Below are 25,445 nucleotides of genomic sequence, written 5' to 3'. Positions count from 1 at the left end.
TCATTCAATAACATGACATTATTTCCATGAGAAAATAGGTTCAAGGAGAATGACAAGAATTGGATTTCTTTACTATTGAGAAGCTGAACAGTGAGTGAATTAAAGAAAAAAAGTTAACTTAATGATTAATCAATTATCAATTACTTTGGTAATCAATTCATCATAATAACTGCACCTCTAATTCCATTATTGATTTTCTACCACTCTACCCTTTCCGAATCATACTTTGCAGACTCTGTTGACAGAGTTGTGCAAGACTGACCAATGGATGTCGGCTTCAGAAAATGATTCCTTCAACATAAAAGCATGTGCCTCATTTTAGGATGCGGTCATTTAACTAAGACAGATGAACACATAAAATGGCCGCCATGTCAGTGCAATGCAGACGATGAACATCACGGTAATGTCCTGCAATCAGATTAAAGTCGAGATGCCATGTTTTAGTGTCCGCTCTATATTGCTCAAATGCTGCGCCATATTGTGTGTAGGGTGCATCTTTTTACTATGATATGGAATACAATGCCACACATCTCAAGGTACTTGTTCAAAACATTCACTGTTCAAAACTGTACACTTCTACATTTCTTTCATTTTTTTAAACATTTGTTTGTCTAAAAGAGGGACTAAAACTGCTGCTTCTAAATGAGTGGTTCTTAACCTGGGTTCGACCGAACCCCAGAGTCAATCTCAGGAGTTCGACATAACATTTGCAACAGAGGTCAAGACAAATCTGACTCATCTTGTCAATTCCTGCTGACACACCCCACTTGGCCATCATTGGCTGCAGATGATCGCGTTACATCGTTTAGCTAATCAGCGCTGTGTAGTGAACTCCGTGTGCTGAATAATCAAACGCGAGACCGACATGATAGTATGTCGTGTGACTTCTTGTATTTTAGTCTATACTAACTATGTCAAGCAAAAAAGGAAACTGGTCAGACAAAAATGTACAACATGGATTCATGTGTACCACGGAATGTTGTGATTTGCAATGTCAAGTTGAGCCAGTAAAACCACTAACAAACATACTCAATATCTGTGTCTTGAATTTGAAAAATAAAATCATGATATTTATGTATTTATTTATAGGTTTTGGTGAATGCGTATATGAAACTGGTGGAGTTCAGGTCCCCCAACAAGGTTAAGAACCGCTGTACTAAATGAATTAAGTAATAAATTATTTAGCTACCCTTGTAATTAAGTACTGACGTAATTACTTTACGTAATTAAGTATTAACGTAAAGTAATAAAGTACTAAAGTAATCTCAAACGTAACGTATTTGATTACTGGTACATGAGATACTGAAGTACTTAAGTAATTGATTACGTTACTTTCATACTTAATCACCTAAACTAGTCACTTACTTTAGGACTTAATTTATTTAATTTAGTACAGTGCTTTTCAATTAAATTTTGCCAAAGCCCCCTCCTAACAAAGAGAAAACTTTTCACGCCCTCCTTTCGACATACTGACTATAAATAAGATTATTATCTATAAAAATGGTAAACAAAGCCTTTTCCTTGGGGTCATCTGGTATCACCTTGTGGCCCCTCAGAGGGGCCTGCCCCACTAGTTGAGAAGCACTGATTTAGTACCAGTCATTTAGTCAAACACTTGGGGAAAAAACATAAAGATGCAAATATATATAAGTACCTAATATTGAATGTTTAGAATATAAAATGTTTCGGGGACATAATTAATGAAGCACTTTAATAAAAGTCAAGGTCATGTCACATTTAAAATGATGTAGTGTGAATCAAGTCGCAAAAAATAAACTATTATTAAAAATACGACAACTATTTTAATAATCCAATAAACTTTTAGAGGCTTTTTTTTATACATAAAGATGTTAAAATTCTCCAGAATCAGATTTTCCACTGTAATGATTGATTTTTGTAGTCACTCATGAGAACAGACTCTAATAATTGTGAAATAGTGTGAAAAAATATTTGATTCAACATGATTTTTCCCCAGAGGTGGTTCACAGAATGAATGAACAAATTAATTTCCTCCAAATTTCAGGAAATGTTCATCCCTAATGGGGGAAAAAAATGTAAGTGAGGAAAGACTCACTTGGCCAGCTGCTTCTCCGCGTCAGCACAGAGCTCCAGCAGTCCCATGAGCACCGCCGACACGTCCATGTACGGCTCCCACACGGTGAAGCCTCGGCCGATCAGATCGATGGCAGTACGGCGGATTGTGCTGTGTGGTGGCAGCTTTGGGCTGGGGGGCTGCAGTAGCAGGAAGGTCAATGCCTTACCTGAGACATTGAAAAGCCATGAAAAATGTTTCATCAGTGAAAGATTTAGCTTAGTATAAACGTCGGGTTAGCGCGTCAAGACGTTCTCTATTTACTCGTTAGGCTAATAGCTTTGGTGGTGGGATGTTACATCACAAAAGGTAATACCATTTACGTTCCAACTGTCTTGGGGGAAAAAAAAAAAACTTTATAATTGATAAATGACAAAATCCTTAAGATTAAATTGAGGTGCGAATAGATGCCTACACCGGATAAGGCGACTGAGTGAGATGGAGGTCATTTCCATAGGTGACCTGACATTTGAGCCAGCCTCCGTGGGGACACGCTGACCATTAAGGTTCCAAAACCTATCACCAAACACACAAGATTGCCCCCTCCCCCAAGCACATATACTCCCCTCCCCGACAGGCTATCTCGGCCAGCTTCAGCAAAATGATGTAAAGGGGATATATCCAAAACGAGGAAGCTAAAACACCAGAACCTGGTTTTATAGTGCTGGGAAAAATACAAGAGTAAACTTAACATGGCAATATAATACCTAGAAAACTTCAGACATTGTTTCGAGCCTCTTCAAAATAGTAATTGCATTTCAGCAGATGGCTTTTGATGTTGACAGGAAATTAAATATACACAATGTGTGAACATCAGTATCATTTTTCCAGGTGATATACTACTGCATTCCAATAAATATTTTTCTTTCATGAATTGATTTGCTGAGACCCAGCCAATCCATTTGTGTCCATTGTCATGGATATTCAATTTTGGTGCATATCTTTTGACTTGAAATTCAAGTTTGCCTACTAATTCCTAATGGCATCAGTAGAGGAAATCCTGGCCTTTCCCGTGATTTTACATTTGTCGCAACTATGTTTGCAGTCTCGCTGAGACAAAATGGAGAATGCAACATAACACATGAATAGTCTCAGAAGCATATTCAATTAGAGTTGCAATGGTTAATCAATTGACAACTCATTAATTAAAAAATCAATTAATGATCTTTTTCGATTGAAGGCAAATGGTTTTGAACTAAGGTAATTTAAAGTTGTCTAATTTCTCAAAATTTCAGGGACGTCTGTAATGTGTTAAGCCCAGCGCACAAAAGTCAAGTCTAATGTATTTGTATAGCCCTGAATCACCACAGTCTTAAAGGGCTTCACAGGGGAAATAGAAATCACACACAGATCACAAATACACAATTGCATCCCCTGAACAAAGCTCATGGAAATGGAAGGGAAACCTCATCTGGTTTTATTGGCTACTCTACGGGCCACTCATAAGCGTTCTGAGTTGTGTTGATCATGTGGAGTAGGCGTAGGCCAATATTAGATTCTGACGCCTGAGCAAAAATATCACGGGATTGAAATCACAGCCCAATTTTTTTTTTCTCTCATTGAACACATTTTATTTTTAAATAAAATACTGAATATTTTATACGTTAAGAAATGTGTGCAAGGTTTAGTACAAATAAATACATTTTTCTTGCTTTTGAAATTTTCCGAGCAAGTCACAGTGCCCTGTCAAGACAAAAGCTACCTCCTTATATTTCAAGCATTCCAAGAAATTGTTAAAAAAAACAAAAAAAAACCCAGCAATTGTCATTTAATTATTTTCAGAGGCGGCTTGTTGAGTTAACTCCAATCACTAGTGATACCGTATCACTGAAATGCCCCACACTTTCACAAAAGTCCACATTGAGGCACCCTAGACTTTGAAAATTAATCCTCTAAACTAATGATCTGATTTACATTGTTACCTCACCACTTCATGTTTCACTTTTTGCGGGTTCAGGGCTTCATTTTTCTTACAAAAGACCGTCACTTTACAGCATACCTGATAGACAGTAACAACAATTCCACATTCACTCCTAATGTGGACTCTGAAGCAGTCTGACAGTTATTACACAGTGTTGTTCAGCTGCAAATGAAGGATCTTTTGATTCGAACTAAACCATTGCTTGTCATTGTACAGACATAATCATGGCATTCTACAAGAGTATTTTTGGCAACAACTTCACAAATCTTTATAGGCGCTATACTTGTGGCTGTTGTGGTGAGCGGATGCATTAGGGAATGACAACACAAGCTGAGGGCAGCCCTTTAAGAAATCATGTTTGCCATGGGTGAACCTGCCAGGCCACAGTGTCCTGGACAACTTAGCTGCGAGGATCATGTGAGGATGTGAGGATCAATCAATTATATATTCAATATAGTCGACTCATCTTTGTTTTTAGAGCATAAACACACTGTAACAAAGTGATGTATATTAAATTTAAAAGACATTTATACAATTAGCACACAAATGAATAAAATATTTACTAGTTAAAATATATAAGAACTACCTTCACATTGACCGAGCTTCTTTATTCAGCCAGTCCTACCTGTGAACCTTTGATTCAGCGTGCCACAATTAATGACTCCTTTGTATTCTCAGGGCAAATACCATGGACATGTTTTAGTGGTAATAAGTAGTTGATTATTCATGATTTGTTGACATCTAAGATAAAGATCAGTCTAAAATTTCAATAAGTATGAAACAATAGAAGCAAAATGAATGCAATGTTTATATAACAAGCACTTCTGTTGAATGCCCTTGTAGTCCTGTGTGTGAAGTATGCAAACATTAATTTGCTCACTTAATTGCTCCCCTGCTTCTGATAGCAAATCAATGTGAGCTCCAGAGAGCGATTAGTTTCACATAAAGTGATCAACAGTATATAAACCGGAGGGGTGAGTGTGTGGGAGACCTTAGGGGCGGAGTGTGCTGTGGGGGTCATAGGGTAAAGGATCACTGATCAAATTCTAATCCCTGATGTGAATGCAGATGTACTTCTCATAGCGAAAAACAAAATCCCACTATGTCACCACAAATGTAAAAAGAAAAAAAATGTGTCAGAGGTCATGATGTGATTGATGACGGTGGTAGGTTGGCAGGGTTAGTTTGTTGAAAGTTTAAGCTGACTTTCACTTTACAGTCTTGTTTTTCCATTTAAAAAGACAATTAAATAAGACTAGCGACACACATGGAGCTCTTCTCCTGACTGGTGAAGAAAAAGTGAGAGTAGTCTCCACTGAGGTCCATTTCTCATGGTGGACATCTTTATTTAAAGGAAGGCTCTAGATTCAAATGACTCAATATCTATTGACAAAGCATCAGTCGGCCATAATAGGCTGTTCGTTAAAGGAGTAAACATGTCACATTAACACAGAGAGGCTAATTAGAGCACAAGTTTGGTAGGAGGAAAACACACAAAGGGAAGAAGCAAGGAGTGAGGGAAGAAAGTGTGAAATTGGTACATTTGAATTTACAGCGCCAACTTAACTGCCAACACAACAGGGTTTTGACTTTCTTTCCTGCACCTGCTACACTCTTTTCGTCTGTTTTACTTGAGTGAAGGGAAATCAATGTTAAGGACTTAGTGGATAAAGGCTCCATTTGAATGACTGAAAAGAGTGACGGTCTCGTCTTATAATTCATGTACAGTAAAGCCTCACAGTCTAACTCTAAGTATACGTCTTACGAGTGTATATTTCATTCAATTAAATTTTTAAAATAATCAAATCAATATTTTACGCTATTTGCTGCAGCGCGTTTCAGCCTTCATGAGCTTTCGTAGCTTCCGCCTTCCTCTAATTCCCATGCCAAACAGAATGCTTGCGCAACATGCTTATGTATGGATAAACAAAGCAAAGTGTTTTTTCTAAAGGACAGATGTTGTATCATCAGTGCTTTGGAAGATGTTTGGGTTTGTGGGGACAGATGTGGAGCATGGACCGCAGCAATGTTGATCTGAACACCCATATGCACAAACAAAGCAATAGACTGATGCGGAATTGTTACATGCAGCAGGATCATGTCTCAAGCCAGAGGTAGTGGACAGGAATCTCTTCCTCATCCAAAATGTATTTTAAAAAATGTATGTGTGGGTCCCAGAATGTTTTAAAGAATAGAATGCCTTAATTATCATTGATAACTGGTATAGAACAAAATTGGCAGCACCATATCCAAATAGTTTTGTTTGTAACCTAAAGTGGTACAAGTTGTAATGTTTATCTATAAAAAAGTAGGAAAAGTTTTTGTTTTGCACTTAATTAACCTTATACAAAATTCTATGTACTGCGCTGAATTTGTTTACAGAAGTAGAAGACGTTGTGCACTTTAATTCTAAGAGGGAGATATGTTAAGAATGTCAAATGCCTGCTAAGATAAAAGAAAACTTGTTTAATTTCATTTATTTTCTTCAAAATATTAGGGGGAAAAAATCCGAAACGATTGAAAATTTATTTAAAAAAAAAAAAAAAACATTAAAATCTGAGGTTTTATTTTCAGGCAAAATTGCCCAGCCCTATCTATATCTGAAAAAACTACTGCATGCTTTTTGAAAATATTTGTCAAGGTGTGCCAATAAAATTGACGCAAAAAAGAATCAAGATGGATGAATCTTATGGAAGAATCTACATGGATGTCAATGGTACGGCCATTGTACGCTTTTAGTTTAAAGTTGGCCATCACGGCACCACGCTCCTCCTTGCAACTCTGTTGTTTTTGCAATCACGTCTCGTCTCTACCAACATCAACACACTGCTATTAAAAAGTCATATTCACTGATTAAGTGATTCAATGATTAAGGATGCTAAGAGACTGCAAGTAAAGACTGCAATGACAATGTGATTGTACAATAAGGCACAGGTCTCCAGCATTAGCGCTAACCGCTAACTGCATGCTACATTGAAATGCTGTAGGAGAATTCAAACTCAGCAGTGCAAACATAAATGATTGGAATATACACCTTTACAGTATTTTGTAAAATTGTTGTTTAGTGTGAAGTGTGGAAAAAAAGAAAGAAAAACTCAATTTCCAATCAGCTCTCATGAATGTTTCAAAATGCCACCATTCATGATGAATGGACCCCTGTAGGGACTTGCAGTATTTTGACATTTATAGCCAAGATAATTGTCCAGAGAAAGAAGACAATGGACACTTTGTCTCTTTTATCCCGTCTAGCCATTCCTTTGTCATCATCTGTCCGTCATTCCTTCCAACCTAGCCTCAATTTCCCCCTCCATCCTCTACATTTCTTCTCTCACCATATGAAAGCATCAATCCATACACTGCCGCATAGACTACTGTACCCACCTTCTCTCAGAGTAGACAGCTCTCATTTATCACACACACAGCACTGTATGCCAACAACACCAATCCATCTTTCAATTTCATGACAGAGACAGGTGAAGTACGAGATGGGGTGGACAGAGAGAGAAAAACAATATGGACTGAATGAGAAAAGGCTGAAGGACACTGATAGAATGAGGCTAAACCCACTAAGACCCACTTTTTCAGTAAACTATTTTCTTTTATTCTGTCGCTTTGGTTACTGAGGGGGACTTAATGAAGGCAGAAAAAAAGCCAGGTGCCAGTTCTTAGTATTGTTCACTAACAGCTGTGCTGGACTAGCCCACATATTTTCAAAAACATCTGTTCTGGAACCTCTTTCCAATGATGCACACCCCACTGAAATATGATTTTCAGCCAAGAAGCCCGTTGACCAGCAAAAAGCAATATTTGAAAATACTGCCAATAATGTAAAAATGCGTCCATGTTAAGCTTTATGAATGACAATATTTTGCAAGATGAGACACTATAAAACAAATTAGATAATAACTTTCTACATGTTCTAATTAATTCACTCTTAATTTGAAAATGTACTGTTCTTGTCAGGGGATTAAAAAGCATCTGAGAAATACTGGTTTGAAAAATAAGTCAACCAAAACAATGGAACTAGAGTCTCACAGATAAAAGACAGACGCTAAAGATCATTACTGAAGTATGGGAAATTAACCCTTTCAGTAGACTTTTTTCTTTAAAAAAACAACAACAAAAAACTTATGGCATATATAGTTTATAAGGCAAGGCTACTTGAAAAATTTGTTAAAAAATGCCAATATATATCACATATTATCAATATATTTTTGCAATACTACATCGTCACGAGAAATTGCACAACACAACCTACCTAGTTCACAGTTGGCCCAACACTGGCTTGTTGTGTATGGAAAAGTTGCTGAATGTCACTAGAATCTGTAGACAGGTGTGTAATGAACCGATGGGATGCCATTTCATCTTATTGCTAACAGTCCTATACCTACTCTGAGTTTTTGAAAAGCTGTGGGACGCATTATTCCAATTGTAGTGAAAGGGTTAAAGAGTTTATATGTGTGTGTTAAGTCCATTCAAGTGAGCTAACCACTGTGTCCAGACCTAACCTAAAAATTACCATGGATCACAGCCTATCAGTGAGCAGACAGGCTCAGTCATTGGGTGGATGCTCCCAGAGGCATCCAATCAGAGCTCAGGAGAAGCAGGATGGAAGAGCAGTTCTGCTTAGTGCAGGGTTGATGCCCGCTGAGCCTCAAGTGCTCTAGGCTCAGTGTGGCACAAAGTCCGATCAATCTGTGTGTATGTGTGTGTTTAGAGAGTCAAGGTTGGCAGATTAAAATCAATCTTAAATCCCTCCCTCACCTTTAATCCATTTTATTTCTTTTTTTAACATTGATGCTATATTTGTGACAAAACTGTGTATTGTATAAAAATAGAAGCTTGACATCCGCCCGGCATAATGAGTTGAATTTGCTGTCTGACCGAATCTTTGCTCAATTTAACGCAGAAACAAATTCCTTCTTCGCTCATGTGTTATGTTTCAAATTCCAGGTTCCAACTTAATATAAATCTCTCAAACTATGTCAAAGGAGTAACTTTTGAAAACAGAAAAAAAAAAACATAATTATGGTTTATAGTTTTACATATACTAGCAACGTTTGCGGTCTCAGTTACTTACATGTGTGTCTTGCCAGGGAATAGTTTGAGGAACCACCACTTGTTGGTCCAAAGCCTTCCGGGACCTGCCCGCCGGCCCGAGTTCGTGCTGCACCTTTTGGAGGTTCTATCTCAGCCCCGAACTCCGCCCCGATGACGCCAAGCAACACAATGGCGGTGGCCTGTTTTCGGCGCTCCTCATATGAATTCGATATCTTCTTGGCATTTGGTGGAAGGTTGGAGAGGCAACCTTGTACACAGACAAAAAGAACATAGTGAGAGTTTTAAAGCGAACATGGAGCCAAAAACTTTTTGAAGACTTCACTACAATTGATGTACGTACAGTATCATTCAAAAGTTTCAAAACACCATAATGAAATGGTCTCAATCGCAATAAGAGGTCAATGATTTCAAGTTATTAATAAAGCGCAGATTTGACATGAAAGTCATTCTAGATCATAAAACGTATCCGCGTTAAAAGTTGACTGACAGAAAGTATGAGGGGTAGATTAACAAATTGATTGCAATCAATCAGTCATAGATTAGAGATTTTTTTTTTAACTCACGCTAATATCATTTTTAAAGTCCAACTCGTGTTTTATGTATAATGGCTGGGCTTCTAGTACTTGAAATGCAGTTAGCATAATCTGATAGGCTCCTGTTGTAGGGTGGTAGAGTAAGTTCAAGAGCTGAAGGAAGACATCAAAATAGAGGATGATCTGATAATTGTCCATTCAATGAATGGTACATTGTAGTTTAAAAAAAGTTAGATGGCACCTTTGATAAAGGTAGAGTCATATGCATTCTTTGTAAGCAGGAGTTTAGGGTTAGCCTACCACATAAATGCAAAGCACCACCCAGCTGCGACGGCAACCACAGCTATCGAAAGCATTAAAGACACTAATGTTGCAAAGCTCTTTGCACGACATAACTCGAGAACACCCCTCATTCGAGCAAGTCTGCGACTCACAGGAAGGACAATATTCCATTTTAATGTTACTTCCTAATTATTTAGCAATTGACAAAAGACAACAGCACCATTCCTGCTGATGGTTGAAACTAAAGATTGAGGAAGGCATTTGGGGCTAGTCTCAAATAAAGCACGCCGGTGAACCTAGTGAGGTCAAGCGGTTATAGAAAATGGAAGGATGGATGGATGTTGCGTTATATTAAATTATATACTGCCCATAGGCTAGAGAAACTATGTCTTTCGGCTGGCCTGGAAATGCGTCTAATACACCAGCCATGCATGATTATGGAGAGTGGGAGGAAGCCGGAGTGCCCAAAGGCACTTGGGGAAAACATGTAAACTCCACACAGGAAGGCCGGAGCAAGGTGTCTTTTAACTCTGGTTCCTAAGGGCTAAGCACTGTGGTACCGAGCCAATGCTACAACAACACAATGTATCTGAATTAAAAAAAAAAAAAAAAAAAAAAATACAACTGTGTTACAGGGCTTTTCCCAGAGGTTTTTAGGTGAGATAAACAGGAGATAAGAGGCATTAATTACAAATCATAGGCAATTTTGTATTTTTTTCAATCTTTTGAGAGCACTAATACCTAACACACACACACACACACATATATATATATATATAGTGTTTTCAATACCCCCGCTGACCCCAAAATCAACAGCTTGCAATGATTACTTTCTGAAAACAGCTTTACACTAAAACAAAGGACTATATTATAACAAATAATCAGCTGTGTATTTGCATTATATAACTGAACTACTAAGATTTCAAGTAACCGCTCATTATAAACTGCCAAAAACTGCGATCTGCTTTTACTTTTGATTTTGAATGAATAGAGTACATGCATTTACATCATAAAAACGTAAAATCATTTAGCATATATTCTATGAGACTGAATGTTTCATTTTAAACCAAAGGTATAAGGACCATTGCTACAATTTTTTAATCCTTCTTACAATGAAAATGGAGTCAAATTAATGAAAACCTGCAGACTGGCACTGGCCATCATTTAACAAATGCGGGGATACACCTAATTGTTTTACAAAAAGCCTGTGTTTACAGTGTGAACATACACAGTATTTTTTTAGAGCTCTATAGGGTTTTGATTTTGAGACATGCAACACACCTTTGGTTATTTGTATGTCCCCCCCACTGGGTTGCAAACACCTACAATAGGACCTTGTGTGTACGTGTGTATAGTTTCTAACAAAACCTGCACAGCGGGGAACAGCAGCAACCCCTTGAAGATAGTGTATGTGTGTGTGCGTGTGTGTGCGTGTGTGTGTGTGTGTGTGTGTGTGTCGAAATCACAGTTGGAGATGAGAGCTCCTTACACACATGGTTAAAACCTTCACACACTCCAATAAGTGCAACATATAAATTGTGTGTGTACTATAGAAGTGTGTGTGTGCATCGTTGAATGTGTGTGCATGTAATTGAAAAAGAGAGAAAGGACGCATTTGCTGATTAGCATCAACACGTCTAATTATTATTTCTGATTCTCTCTGTCTTCGGGTGAGTGAGCAAATCACAGCAACAAATTTGTATTGTGTGGAACAAAGCAGCTGCAAACCACACCCACACACACTTCACCCCCCCTCCCACACTAGCAGCAGGAGGTTGTAAGATGAACATACAAAGGGAAGAAAGGTAGCCAATGTTGTGTGGTCTTGCTGTTTCAGCGGGTTGAGTAAAAAGCACTGCCAATCTTTCACTTTATTCCTGGGACTACAGGTGAGCCAAAAAAAAAAAAAAAACTACCAAGGAAGATGAACAACTTCAAGTCACACACCAATGAAGTGTTGCGAAGGCCAACCTCAATATAAACACACTAAATAATACATGGATGTCAATGCAATAGCCGTAGTCCTTCAAAACTGTATTAGTGGAGTTGCTGGCTTTGAGTTCTTGCGACTCAGTTTTTATTGTCGTCACAGAATAGAGTGACTAACAGCAACAGACCACCATTAAAAAACAAACAAACAAACAAAAAATCACATTAAATCAGATTAAAGATGCTTAAAAAAAAACACTAATCAATCACGCAGTCATTGTATATGGCACAAGTCTCATGCCTTGGCATTAGCCACTAAACGCAGTGCATTCAAACGCAGTCATTTCGACCTAAAAAAAATGTTTGTCAATTCTTTAAATGTTAATAAGTGCAAGTGTCTAAATAATGCGGTCCTTTTACTAAGATATAAAAGCTGATATATATCAAAAAGAATGAAGGGGTGAAATTACTTTGACATTTGACTTGAATACAATGATTGACTGGTGGCAGATTGATTAGCACTGCTGCCTCACAGTTTAGATTTCCCTGCCTCAATCATAGCTCACGCCGACCTTCCTGTGTGGAGTTTGTATGTTCTCCCTGTGCTCGTGTGAGTCTTCTCCTGGCACTCCAGTCTCCTACCACATTCCAAAAACATGCAGGGGAAGAATATCGGACAATATTGGAAGAATATTGCCCTTATGAGAAATTGTGAGTTGTTTGTTTCAGTGTGCCGTGCAATTGGATGGCAACCAGTCCAGGGTGTCCTCTGCCTACTGCCCCAAGACAGCTTGGTTTGGCACCAGCAAGCCAGCGAACCTTGTCATCATGAAATATCCTGCAGTCTAGGCCTAAAACAATAATCGCTTATGATCTGTCACAGGAAAGTATCATGTCCAGGTATATTCAAGATATTAAAGACAAACATACCATATTTCAGTTTCAACTAAAAGCTGAAATCAACATTCATTTGCTTAATTGAAAAAAAAAAAACTGACTGATCAAACATTATCTTAGAATTACACTAAAAAACATTGTTGTGATCCTGGTACAGTTGTGACTATATTGTGGTACAAACCCATTTTAGAAAACATGCCGATCTTGACAGCTCATGATAAAAACATTTGAATTTGATAGAAGTAAAACAACTGTTTGCGGTCTTCTTTTTTGCAGTGAATATAGATCACTTTAAATCGATAGATGACTCTGGGATTAAACCCTAGTGGGATATGGTTAAAATAATTCTAAATAAACAAATTTTCATCTGCAGTAAAGTTCAAACAATAATGCACACAACTTTTGGGCTTCCATTTCCATAGAACAGGTTGAGCAGAAAAAAGGTAAATTGAAGGCAGTGTATTTATGTAAATGATAAAAAATAAACATTTAACATGATCACATGTTTGAGAAAACAAAATCAAAATGATCAATACACCACCAATAAGACAATTTCACAAATATTTACCAAATATTAAAAAAAATAAATACTTCATTTGTCCGCTGCTTATTACTCAATTTTTGAAACCTTCAGAATCCCCATCCCCCATATTTTTCATTTAATATATCCTGGTGCTCTTTATAATGAGATTGCTAAAAAGCCAGCTGTCATTTGGAAAAAAGCCCAGCGGCTGGCTCTGATAAATGGATTACAGATGGCATCCATTCCCTGGGCCAGACTGGGCCAGTAGATAACAGAATTAAAGATAAACTTCCATCAAGAATCACAAAAAAAGTTTTGATTTCCAGAAAGGAAAAAAAATGTTATGGCATCAAGAAACCAAAAAGGATTTTGATGACATCTAGTATATTCCATGGTACTCTATGTCAGTCCGTCTGTCTTTCTGTCTGTCCATCGGATCACTTTTTCCGGAGTCGGGTCGCGGGTCTTCAGCAGTTAAGCCCAGACTTCCCTCTCCCCAACCACTTTATCAAGCTCCTCCAGGGAGATCTCCAGGCATTCCCAGGCCAGCCGAGAAATATAGACCCTCTAGTTTGTCCTGGGTCATCTCAGGGGAGGTACGTCATTTAGGAAAACGCAACATCCATCCATCCGTTTTCTATAGCCGCTTATCCTCACTGGGGTCGCTGGTGTGCTGATGCCTAACCAAACAGGTCTTCAAAAAATGAAAAGGCATTGGCTTGATAACCCCTTTGCTTGTAAAAATAATCACTTGTGACCCAATTATTGCTCTTTTTTTTTTTTCTTAATAGGGTTCCCAAGACCAAACAATTTTAAAGCTGTCTCATCTGCTTTATTACGCAATCAGAATACAAAAAGTACAATACTTATTTACTTAATTATTGAAAGGTCGAGACTTTTATTTTCCGACCTTAAATGACATTCAAAACTTTCCGATGGCACTGAACTTTAGACAGTGGTAGCCACTCACAAAAAAAAAGAAAAGTTTTTGATCATGTAAAAGCTTATTTAAAACTGCCAGATGCTCTGAACTTCATTTATGAAATGACATGTCTGCGGACAGCCGTTGGGTAGATCACATCCTACCTGCGGCCCATGTGGATGGAATGATTGATTTTTGAAGACCATCGATCTCCTTCCTTCACGACCCAAAGATCTATTATAATGACATTGTATCTAAATCCTATTTGTTGGTCAACCTGCTCCCTAACATAACGCAATAAAGTAAAGACGGGCACGAACAAGCTCTCCTCTCGCTTGCCTACATTTGGCTAAATCGTCAACAAGAGATGGATTGGAATTTAAGGAAAAAAAAAAGCTATCTGGCTAAATACAATTATCCTTAAGGGAAAGACAATGATTAAATACAGCAATATTATTTTTGAGGTCAGACGGACACAGAATACGAGGGAGGCAGGGCAAAGGATGGATAATGGAGGAAAATTCAGGAAAGTGAGTTGAAGTGGATTTTTTTTTTTTTTAATGGCAGCAGTGCTACGTGGTAACATTGCTGCCCCCCCCCCCCCCCCCCCCCCCCCATAGGTGGGATGGGCCCATATGGTGCAGGCCCGATCCCTGTACTATAAAAAGTGTAGTAGAATATGACAGTTATACATAATTCATAAATATATGACAATCAAAACTAAAATATCCTCCTTATTTGGGAAACCTAAAAAGGAACGCTTGCTAACAAGCTTATGAAACCCTACTTCAAAAGCGGTAACCCTATCAACCTCCAATCCTACACCATGGCTGTGCATCTATTGGTAATCAATAGGAGGCTGGTAAAACTTGATCACTCGGGACTCGGGCAAGCGGATCGATATCAGCAGGAAACTGATGTGAGAACGAAAGCAGGTAGAAGGTGAATGCGGACAGAATACTCTATGGAAAATATTCTTAAAAAAAATCTTGTAAAGGAAAATAAAAACAAAAATCCTTTAAACACAAGTGTGGTTTTCTGCTGTCGAATAAATTGGTGGTCAAGGATATACTCTTCAATTGAATGTCAGGGGACAGTAAAGCTTGGGAAATAATTGAAAACACAATTAAGATGATAAAGAAAAGAGGCACAGGGAAAAACAATTGGAAATCCTAAAGCGGATATTGCCCTTCGAACCTGCCTAAGTCAGTCTAAAGGTTAAATGCATTTCATTGTCTTAGGAATGACAGACAACAATCAGTGCTCACAAGAAACTTCAAGTATGATGGGAAGAGGCAGGGTTTGATTCGGAAGCGAGGTTGAGGTGGGTAGGTATTGAAATATTTATGAAAAAAAATACAAGCTTGTGAATTAAGAAGACATGTCTGATTGATGATCAACTTGAAAAAAACAACACCTTGTTTCTTTGGTCAAATTAGAATGTAACAATACGCAGCGCTGCTGACCTAATGAAATTCATTTGGAGTTTCCGAACAGTCGTCATGAAGCGTATGCTCCTGTGATTGGTCTTTGCAAAATCAACCCCCCAAATGTGAATCGACTCCGGAATGACAAATGCAGCATGTTCCTTTTTTTTTCACCCTAAACCCTAACCCTTTCTGAAAATTTAAAATATCTGAGATATAAAGATCTGAGATGTAGAAAATTCTATTTTAGATCCAAAATATAATTGTTTTAAAAACATCTAAGTAAACACTGAGAAACGTTTAACGGCAGCCAGTCGTACTGCATTATGACTAGCCTGAGCACTATTTATACAAATCTAAAACAAATTTATTCAGAACTGCTTTTACCTGGCAGGCGCTATTTCATTTTTAATGCTCTGTCTTTGTTTTTTCTTGTTAGTTATTTTATGCTGTTTTTGTCCTTCTATAAAATGTCCTTGGGCGTCCAGAAAGGCACAGTCAAATAAAATGCATTATTATAATTATTATAACTATTATTATTATTATTATTATTAATAAAACAGCTGGATTAAAATTAACAGAATTATCGATCAAATATGGACCATCACAATATTGGGGTCAATTTTGTCAAACTTCATGGGTAGTTTTTACCCAAAACAAGCAACAACATAAAAAAAAACTGGCCGCAAAAAAAAGATCAGCGCAAAAACTGGGTTGTTTTGTATCAAATAACCCGGAAAGTTAGGTCAAATTGACCCAAAATGGGTCAATACCTTTTTGATCGGAGGAAGCGATCTAAAAAGGAATTGTTTTTAGAGTGTAGTTTCAATTAATCTAGATGACATAGATGACTTTGAAATGTGAGAGCAGGAGATAAAACAGAAATAATCAAAGGGAAAAAAAAAGTTCACACAAATACTTAAATTAATGTAATTTAGTAATCCCTTAACTTCCCAACGATGTTCTAGAGTCCAGTTAAAATGGAACAATGTGTATTTAATTTTGCCATCCACTTATACCCACTTCAAAATATATAAGTGTAGTTAAGAACTATAGACACCAATCTCCTCACTCGCATACAACGCATACACATGCACACATGAGTCTTACGGTTGAATGAACAGTGATAGTGTTCACATAATGGGGGATGGGGAATTGCAAGTGATTGTGTGTGTGCCCACGTATGTGTGCGTGTGTGAGTGTGTGTGTGTGTGTGTGTGCGCACGCTTGGATAAGAAAGCAGTGGTTGAGTGTGTGGTGGTGTATAGAAAGGTTTTGTGGGGGAAGTGTGTGTTGTGTGACTGACCAGCAGCTTACTCAAGGGTTAATCGGGAAAATAGCAAGTCATGAAACTGGTCAATTAACTTGTTTAGTGACTGAAGAGCACATATGGCATATTGGCTATTTGACCACATTTTGGTTTTGAAGGTTGAATAAATGTGTTTGTGAAGTCTCACAGTGACAATCATATGATTTCATGACTTTGTACAATGGTATGAGAAAGCATGTTTTCCATAATCTTATAACCAATATTTCTTTGTATACTTATAACTTTAATACTATTAGCTAAAAACTAGCGGCAATAATGAGGCATTGGAATAGTTTGCAAGCAGTGTTGAGTGTAATGCATTACAAATTAATTACTGTAATGCATTCTTTTTTGCTGTAACGCGGTAGTGTTATATACTACACACAACAAATTGTAATCTTGTACTCGTTACAAATGAGTGTAACGTAATGCATTACAATGCCTGAAAGTGGTTTAATGGAATAGCTTGTTTTTTAGCCATAGGTTGCGCTACAATCACAAGCTCTTTTCATACTTGTCAAATGTAGGATGGCTAAAAAGGATAACATTTTGACCCTGCATCAAATTCACCGGTTTTCTCTGCTACCTGAAGACATGAGAGGTAAATACGAAGGACCATATTTATGTGTGTGTCCTGGCACATTTTGGAGCCACTTTTATGTGAGGAAAAAAAAAATGTTCAGCTCAGGTTGTTGTCATGGATAAAAGTTATGCAGAGTACACAAATGCACAAAGCATGCGATATTACACATTGCTGATTTTTGTCATTCATGTGCAGCACTTAGGTGCATCCTGTATATAAACACATTTATACAGATACGCATACACATCGGTGTGTGTGTGTGTGTGTGTGTGTGTTTTTATGTGTGTAATAAATGTCCTTTAGAGCAGCGGTGTCTCTCAATGTGTAAAAACTATGCAAAACCAATCATCAGAAACAATCAAGAGCATTTAGAGTCACCACTCAGAACATTCATCCCTGCGTAGATTCAATCTGTGCTGAAGAGAAATGTGAGCTGACCCAAACAACCTCCGGGATCTGATATTAGATTAGCAGAGGAGGCTAGCGTTTCAGCTAACTGAATCATAACTGGGCTAATGACACTGAGAGGTGAGGGTCAGCCTGACCTTTCAACCCTGACCTCTATCTGTGCTACGGCAAACCTTTTCAAGGGGTGAAAGGTGGAAATGAAAAATGAAAGGATGAGTTGAAAAAGGAAAGGGATTTTTTTTTGTCCATGTTCCTTGCTTAAACTGATTTAGAATTCATGGGTAATTATAGTGTACACAAAATGCCCACACAAAAGAGTACAGGAAGACGAGGAATTAAGAGAAAAATCAATACATTTAATTATTTCTCAATACATTGAAGATTGAAATGCTCCAGCTATTCTCATCAAAATAAAAATGCTGACTCTGTCTATCCATTCTTCTATTCACGATCTGATAAAACAACTAAATAATTATTGAAATGAGGAAAATGAAGGTTTGTTTTTCCAATGTGTGTCAAAGATGTCACACAGAGACAAGACAGAGTTTCATGACAGAGTCTCTTGGTTTGTTGAGGCTGTATTTCTTTCAGTGTGGGGCACCTGTGCTACTGTTGTGATTTAAATCAGATTCAAATATTTTGTTACATTAGGGGAATTGTGTAATGTTGAATTAAGGGTTGAAGACAAATAATACAGATGTAAGGATCATTAAAAGGGAAAAGTTTTCCAATCAAGAGAATGATACTTGGCTGTGCTTGGTGTTTCAACAATTCTAAAGATTTAATGCCGCACAGAAAATGAAAAATACTGCTGTCAAAACAGGAAAAAAATAAAAATGACCAGTGTGAAATGACAAATTGTTAGCTGTGTATGTAATATTGATTGGTCTGGGAGAAGGATGGGGAGAAAATTAGGAAGGAAGGAAGCTAGGAGAGTAAAGGTGTCAAACCATTTTTTAAATAAGTTAATAAGATTGGATGTATGGGGTTATTAGTGTCGCAAAAAATATTTATATGTCATAAGAGAACTGTAAATTTGCTGAACCTTCTAAATGTCCAATTTGTAATTAAATAATCAGCAATTTATTGCGTATGGACGTGTGGATCATGTCCGTTACAAAACTGCTTCAAAGTTAGTCTTATTTCAAATCTGGGTAGTAAAAATGTAAAAGTGTAATGATCACATTTTTTTTTTGTATAATACAACAAAACATTCATAACACACAACAATTATAAGGCTTAATGCACGAAATATAAGTGTATTGCATGCTTTCTTCTGTTTACTGAAAATATAGGCAGGTGGTTGCAAATGTAAACTAATTTTTATAGAAACAAAGCACATATATAAAACTCTGTAAAAATGTGATTGAAAATGTTAAAGTGTAATATGTTCTAAAAAGAACAGTACTATTAATCTGATGAGACCATCATACTTTAAATATTTAGTTTTTACATAATACCTTCCATAATAGAAAAAAGTACTTTTCAACTACTTCTTAAGATAATATTGAAGAGGTTAAACAACAACAAAAATATAGCAGCATGAAGTAGAATTGACTGTGCCAAACCAAACTCCATTGTGGCAAATTGCTGTTTTAGAATTAAAAAATTCTATTTTACTTAAATTACATATTGGGTTCATCGACTGTTAAGTGAAAAGTTGAATACCGTAGCTTCAATGGGCATCTAAATAAATGAGTTTTTTTTTTTTTTAAGTTGATGATTTCAGTAGTTTGTTTTTAAAAATCAAATTTGGAATAAAATATATAATATAATTTACATATTTTAATATATACCTGCAGTGATGTCATCATCAGTTACGTCCATTTCTTCCTCAGGGGCCTTGACCTCAACTGGTTGAGCGTCAGGTGGGGGTGGTGCTGGAGTTGCAGGTTCTGTGGTTGTTCCAGCTAAAGAAAGAAACACACTTAATTAAAATGCATGGGTCTGAATTGTCAGTTTGTGTGGCTGTTAGTATTCTCATCACAATAAGTTTCACATTGATTCTTATTGTCCTGGTTAAGTAGCTAATAAAGGTTTATTGGACCTCCTTGTTATCAAGAGAATTAATAGAAACACACACCACTACAAACACACATGCTACACTTAGTGCCTTCATTAAACCTTTATCGCTCCATTGCCAATTAACAGTGCTTTTCATTAGCCCAGGCTAATGAATGATTATTCCCTAATGAATGGAGTGACAAAAGGTAATTGAACTGATGCCGGGCTAATCTTTGGTTAAACAGATTCATTAATGAAATACACACTGGCACTCACAGCACAGCATGCAAAAAAAAACAAAAAAACAATCATTATTACTATATGTTAATTTGAGCAAAATGAGACAAACACCACAGATAAGTATAAGTAATTAGAAAAATAATACAGCACAATTGAATTATCTCACCCTATAGAAAACAACACAATCATAATTAGAGCTAAGGAGACAATTCTTGTAACAATATTACTACATCATTGCCTCGTGATTACATTATATGCATTAATAGAAAAAAAATAATTACATTGTTTTTTTAATTATGGTGATTAATCCAGGTTGAGATTATGCTTCATGTTTCGATTAACACACTGACACACAGTGCTGCCTATAGTCTATTATGACTCAGTACAGCTTTATTTTACAAACATGACCGCACACTGACAGAAAGCAGATGCACAACCCTTGGTGCATATGTTTAAGTGATAAAAACGTAATTGGATTTAATTAAAACACAACTGTTTCAGTGTGATGGATATGAAGGCAGAGCAATGCTTTTGCATTAACACTTGCTGAATTAAATTAGATTGGCCCATCTTTACGCACATGAAACACATGGCATGGACAAACCAGGCACCTGAACTGGGCTGGGAAATCATATTGACCATTCTTGGGGTTGGGTTACTGAAGTTTGTATACGCACTGATGGACACAAACTATGGGGAAAGCACCCCCCCCCCCCCCCCCCCCCCCTCGGCACATTTTTTAGTGTCATCTGAAATATCTCAACAGTCCTTCCCTTATACAAAGCATATATAAATGTGTGTTTTTCAAACCCAATAATTGATTTTTGTGTGATGATGTGTGGCACATTTTCATAGAAGCAAGTGGACGTTGCAAAATTCGCACACACATCTTGATTTCCTACATCATCTGATAGTCTTTGCCTAAGACTTGATGGGGTGAATAGAAAATAAATGTAGTTCTTCCCTCTGCAGTTTCCAGAAGGTTCTGGAGATGGTTGATGATTGACATTAGTTGATGTTTTGCTCATTGGATCCGTATCAGAATCCACTCATCTGACGAATCGGTCTCGGCTTCACTGAATTTGCCATCAAACTCTTCACCAGAAGAATTAAACTTCTGAATCTTTTCAACTATGGCGCAAAACCATGCCCTGGCTTTCGGTGCTACAGACACACATCTATCACGTATTCAGCCACCACTTCTCAGAATCCACTTCGTATTCTTTGTCCTACGTTTGGCCTACCACCAGACAAAATTTGCTCACTAGCATGCGAGCAGATTTAAACCTAATCGCTTGCATTTTTTGCTGTTCTCTCTAGGTCCCACTGTCCTCTCTAGTCTTCCTCTGCCCCTCCCAACAGCATGGCTTCTTTTTCTTGACCTACCTGATCACATGTCAGCGGGAGCAACGCTGCCATCAAATTGTTACAGTTAATCACTACAGCGCTCAATTGGCTTAACATCAAAAGGAGCGCTGGAGACGAGTGTCATCCATGAATGCATTCATAATAGAAAAATATATAGTTCTCAGGAATTTCCGTTTCTGGTAAACAACATAAGTATTACATGATGAGAATTCTCATCAACGGTAAGAAAAGAGTTACAAACGACAATTACTAAAGGTCGACAAAAAGCTAATTATTTCTTTAGCTACACCAAGAGATTTAATCCATCTGATATACAGAAGCACTTGCCACTGGGACTTCCACACCATTACTTTTCACATTGTTACAAAACGCATCCAACCAAGCCTATGATCTATAAGTCAGCTGCTGGAGAATGAAAGAGTTGCAACCCGCTGTGGGAGAAAGAAGTGGAAAAGGGGGTTGGTTGGGGTGGGGGGCTTAGTGGAAGGGAGGAGGATGGATGGGAAGGGAGAGGGAGAAGAAGGTATTCTAGCCTGCTCCAAGGTCAAGCTTGTCATGTCAGCCATGACACATAGCTCCCAGCATGCCTTGTTAACCTCCTGGACCTTTTCCTCCTACTCTATTGTGTCTGTTGCTTTCTCTTCCTCTATTCAAAACATATACTTTCTTTCATGTAAAACTACTTTCGCTTTATTTTTGAAGTATAGTTATTGACTTATCTTGACTCATCTTACTGATACAATTCATTTTTGACCAATACCAAGACAGACCATCATGAACAGATGTAAGGGGGATGAAAAGGACGAACACCAAGAGCAGCATGTGAATAAAAGTGGGCAAAGCAGATGTGTAGTATTGTAACAGAATGGCTATGGCGATTACTATTCAGTGATCAAAGAAACAGCTGGCACACACAATTCTAAGGAGCAAATTGCATGTGTGCATGAGCGTGTAGGTGTGAATAATGCTGGTGATTTCCCTTAATGAAGTGAGTAGGATTATTGGTGGTTACTTGGGGTTAACTCCTTCCTTGACTTCAAATCTCCTGGACTTCCACTCCATATTCTTCCTTCCGTCTGCAGTGCCAGAAGCCATCCATCTTTAAGTTTAAACCTCTACATGCCATGTTTTATTGTACTGCTTTGTAGCATGTCCAACTAGAAGGGGTTGACAGACACCTCAACCCAAGAAGATTAGTTTAAAAACGGTTAACTTCGAGGATTTACATTTTTGATAAGAGATTCTACTGAGCCTGGGAACACTCTGGACCTCAAGTTTTTTTTGTTTTTTTTTTGAAACAATTAAAACAACCATCTATTTTTAACATTTCTGTTAGTTTGGAATTTTAGAGAACTTGATTTATGTAGAAAACTATAGCGAGCTTTTGTTTACATTTTTATTTAACAATTTAAGACATGTTGAGGACTCAGGAACTTGATTAACTTTTTGGTAGAATTTTACAACAAAAATGCATGTTTTCCAAAATGGATTTAATAGTAAATAAATAAAGCCATCATTGAGTAAATCAGAAAAATTGTTGAATAAACATTTGCTTAAAGACATTTCAGGAAAGTTAAGAGCTGTTAGATTTTTTTTTCGGTTATTTTCCCATTTGGTGAAAATGAATAATTTTTGTCCACCCTGGAAAAAAAAAATACTGAAAGCATTCCCTGTGTGCTTAAAGCTATATAAACATTAACTTTAAGCTCAGAGGAAATTCTTTTTTTTGTTTTTTTTTGTTTTTTAACAGTTGTACAGTCAGATGGTTATACAGTGTTTCATTTCAAACATCGGCCATGCACTCCTACTAAAACAATGATTTATATTCTATTCTACTGTATGTATGTTCTATTTTATATTCTATTCGATATGCACTAATTGGAGCAGCACTCCCAATTTTGTTTACCAGTGTACAATGAAAATTCATTCATTCTATTATTTTCTATTCTATGATGATGGAGGCACAGAAAAAGGAAAAGAAAACAAGGAAGCAAAAGAGAGAGACCTAGATTAGTCAACAGTGTCAGAAATGATACTAAAATGTTTAAGGATGACACTAAACAAAGTAAAGCTTTTCACATTATTAATTATTAAGAAAACAATTTTTGGGAGTTTTGCAAATCATGACTTGACTTTCTCATGATAACAGAGATTCCCAGAACCAGAAGAAACCACCATTTTTGTCTGTCAGTGTTGTTGTGTTGTGCATAGATCAAATTCGGTGACCCTATAACCTCACTCTATCTTGCCCTCCGCGTTCCCTCCCCCATCTGTCCTCCCTCTTCCCCTGGGGTCACCCGTCCATCACTTCCCTACCTCCCCCGCCTGCGGTACTGCTTTGGTAACACAACACTGACCGGTACCCATTTCCATGGCAACTGTTCCCCTGAGAACCCCCCCAGCATCCTCAGCAACTACAAGGCAACTACTGGAAACAGATACACGTTGGTACGTTTGTACAGTCACAAGCGTGGTATTTTAAAAGGCTGTTTCTAGGTAAAGAAGGTGGAGACCAACCATTTTTCCCCATCACAAGCTCTAAATAGAGCTTGGGGAAGGATTGACAAAGAAGAGAGAAAAAAAAACAGCTGGATAGCGAGAGTGCAAAAGAAAGACAAAGTTATATACCTGCTGATGCAGTCGGCCTCATTAAAAGTAAAACAAATCACGAAAAAAGCTGTAGCCAAAGTATAAAATAGAAGTTCAAAAAGTTGAATTGATTATGTAGCTAAAATGTATGCGCACACAATATTAATAAGGCCGCACAGAATATAATATTGCCAAAGAACATTGTTGACTTGACTTCGCCTTTAAATCATTGCTCAAATCAACCAATTGAAACCTGCCTTAAAGGTTTCTAACACTTAGATTTTCATAAAATTATAAAATTATGATCTAATTTTACTGATCTATCTATCTTCTTCCCTGCTTGTCTCCATGATTGTAATATTATTACCATTTATGGCGTGTAATGTCTGAGTACGTACGGGAGCTGACTGTGTCCACATATTGGGGCAGGTATGGAGCCCACAAGTCAATGGTGTCCTTACGCCCTGACTGGCCAATCCTTCTCAACTCAGCCAGCAGTAAAGCTTGTGCTGCTTCACGGACCTATAAACAAGCACAATTGTTTCAGTCAGTGTAAAGATTGAGACAGTGAAAACCTTTATTTGCCTGCAAAGATTTTACAGTAGAACTTTGAGTAATAAACTTAATTTGATCTATGACCCCATATGCAACATGACATGTTTGTGAACCATTGTAATGGGTAATGTAATTTTCTGTTCAGGCGACAGTGCTGCTGTGGAATGCCCTACTTATGGAAGTTAGAGCAGCGAATGAAGAAGTGACTAAAACCCCACAAAAGACAAATTTTCATACTTGTTCTTTAAATTCAACTGTATCTGCAGCTTTTTGATTTTTTTTTCATGTTCTTTCTCCCAGGTTGGAGAGAGGCCTAGATGGTGATGAATGAACTGGATGCGAATGTGTGGTCTTGCGAAGACTGACTGGATCAAAGATGTAAGCAATCTATCTCCATGGCTAGGGAGATTGACCAACCACGCCTGGTCTTGAGAAGTATCCCTGCATTGTTTTATCTTTAAAATTGAGTCTTATTATTGAACTCTTCATTGAGTAATATGGCACTCTGCATAATTTGCAGCCTGGAAAGGGCTCTTGTCCCATCTGCGGCCCCTTCTCAGGGATTCTAATTTGTATGAAGTTTTTCCTTGCCCTTCTGGGAGTTTGGTACAGGGAAAGCCACTGTGTGATTTGTGAAGCTCTCTGTGACTCACTCACTTGTTATGTCCCTTGAGAGTCTTTTTTTGATTAAGGGCTATTAAAAAGCAAAAAAACAAAAAACAAAAACAAAACAAAGCTTTAACACTAATAAAACACGATAAATATAAATTGTGCCAACATGCGTGGATGGTGATTGATATGA

General features: G+C 37.5%; 1 protein-coding gene across 2 annotated transcripts in view; it reads right to left on the bottom strand.

Annotated features, from left to right (window-relative positions):
- wdr7 (WD repeat domain 7) overlaps nucleotides 1–25,445 on the bottom strand; it is a 69,713-nt gene that overhangs the window by 12,606 nt on the left and 31,662 nt on the right. For both annotated transcript variants that reach the window (XM_088435135.1, XM_088435136.1), the window contains 4 exons: nucleotides 24,487–24,610; nucleotides 19,684–19,797; nucleotides 9,094–9,321; nucleotides 2,075–2,261 (listed from right to left, as the gene is read on the bottom strand). In XM_088435135.1, the coding sequence (XP_088291261.1) occupies nucleotides 2,075–2,261; nucleotides 9,094–9,321; nucleotides 19,684–19,797; nucleotides 24,487–24,610 (653 nt within the window). The remainder of the gene's footprint in view (nucleotides 1–2,074; nucleotides 2,262–9,093; nucleotides 9,322–19,683; nucleotides 19,798–24,486; nucleotides 24,611–25,445) is intronic.

Source organism: Hippichthys cyanospilos, chromosome 15 (assembly GCF_059441005.1).
Source record: "Hippichthys cyanospilos isolate Australia breed blue-spotted pipefish chromosome 15, RoL_Hcya_1.0, whole genome shotgun sequence".
Lineage (NCBI taxonomy): Eukaryota > Metazoa > Chordata > Actinopteri > Syngnathiformes > Syngnathidae > Hippichthys > Hippichthys cyanospilos.
The sequence above is the reverse complement of the archived record's forward strand: the minus strand, read 5'-3'. Positions and strand labels throughout refer to the sequence as shown.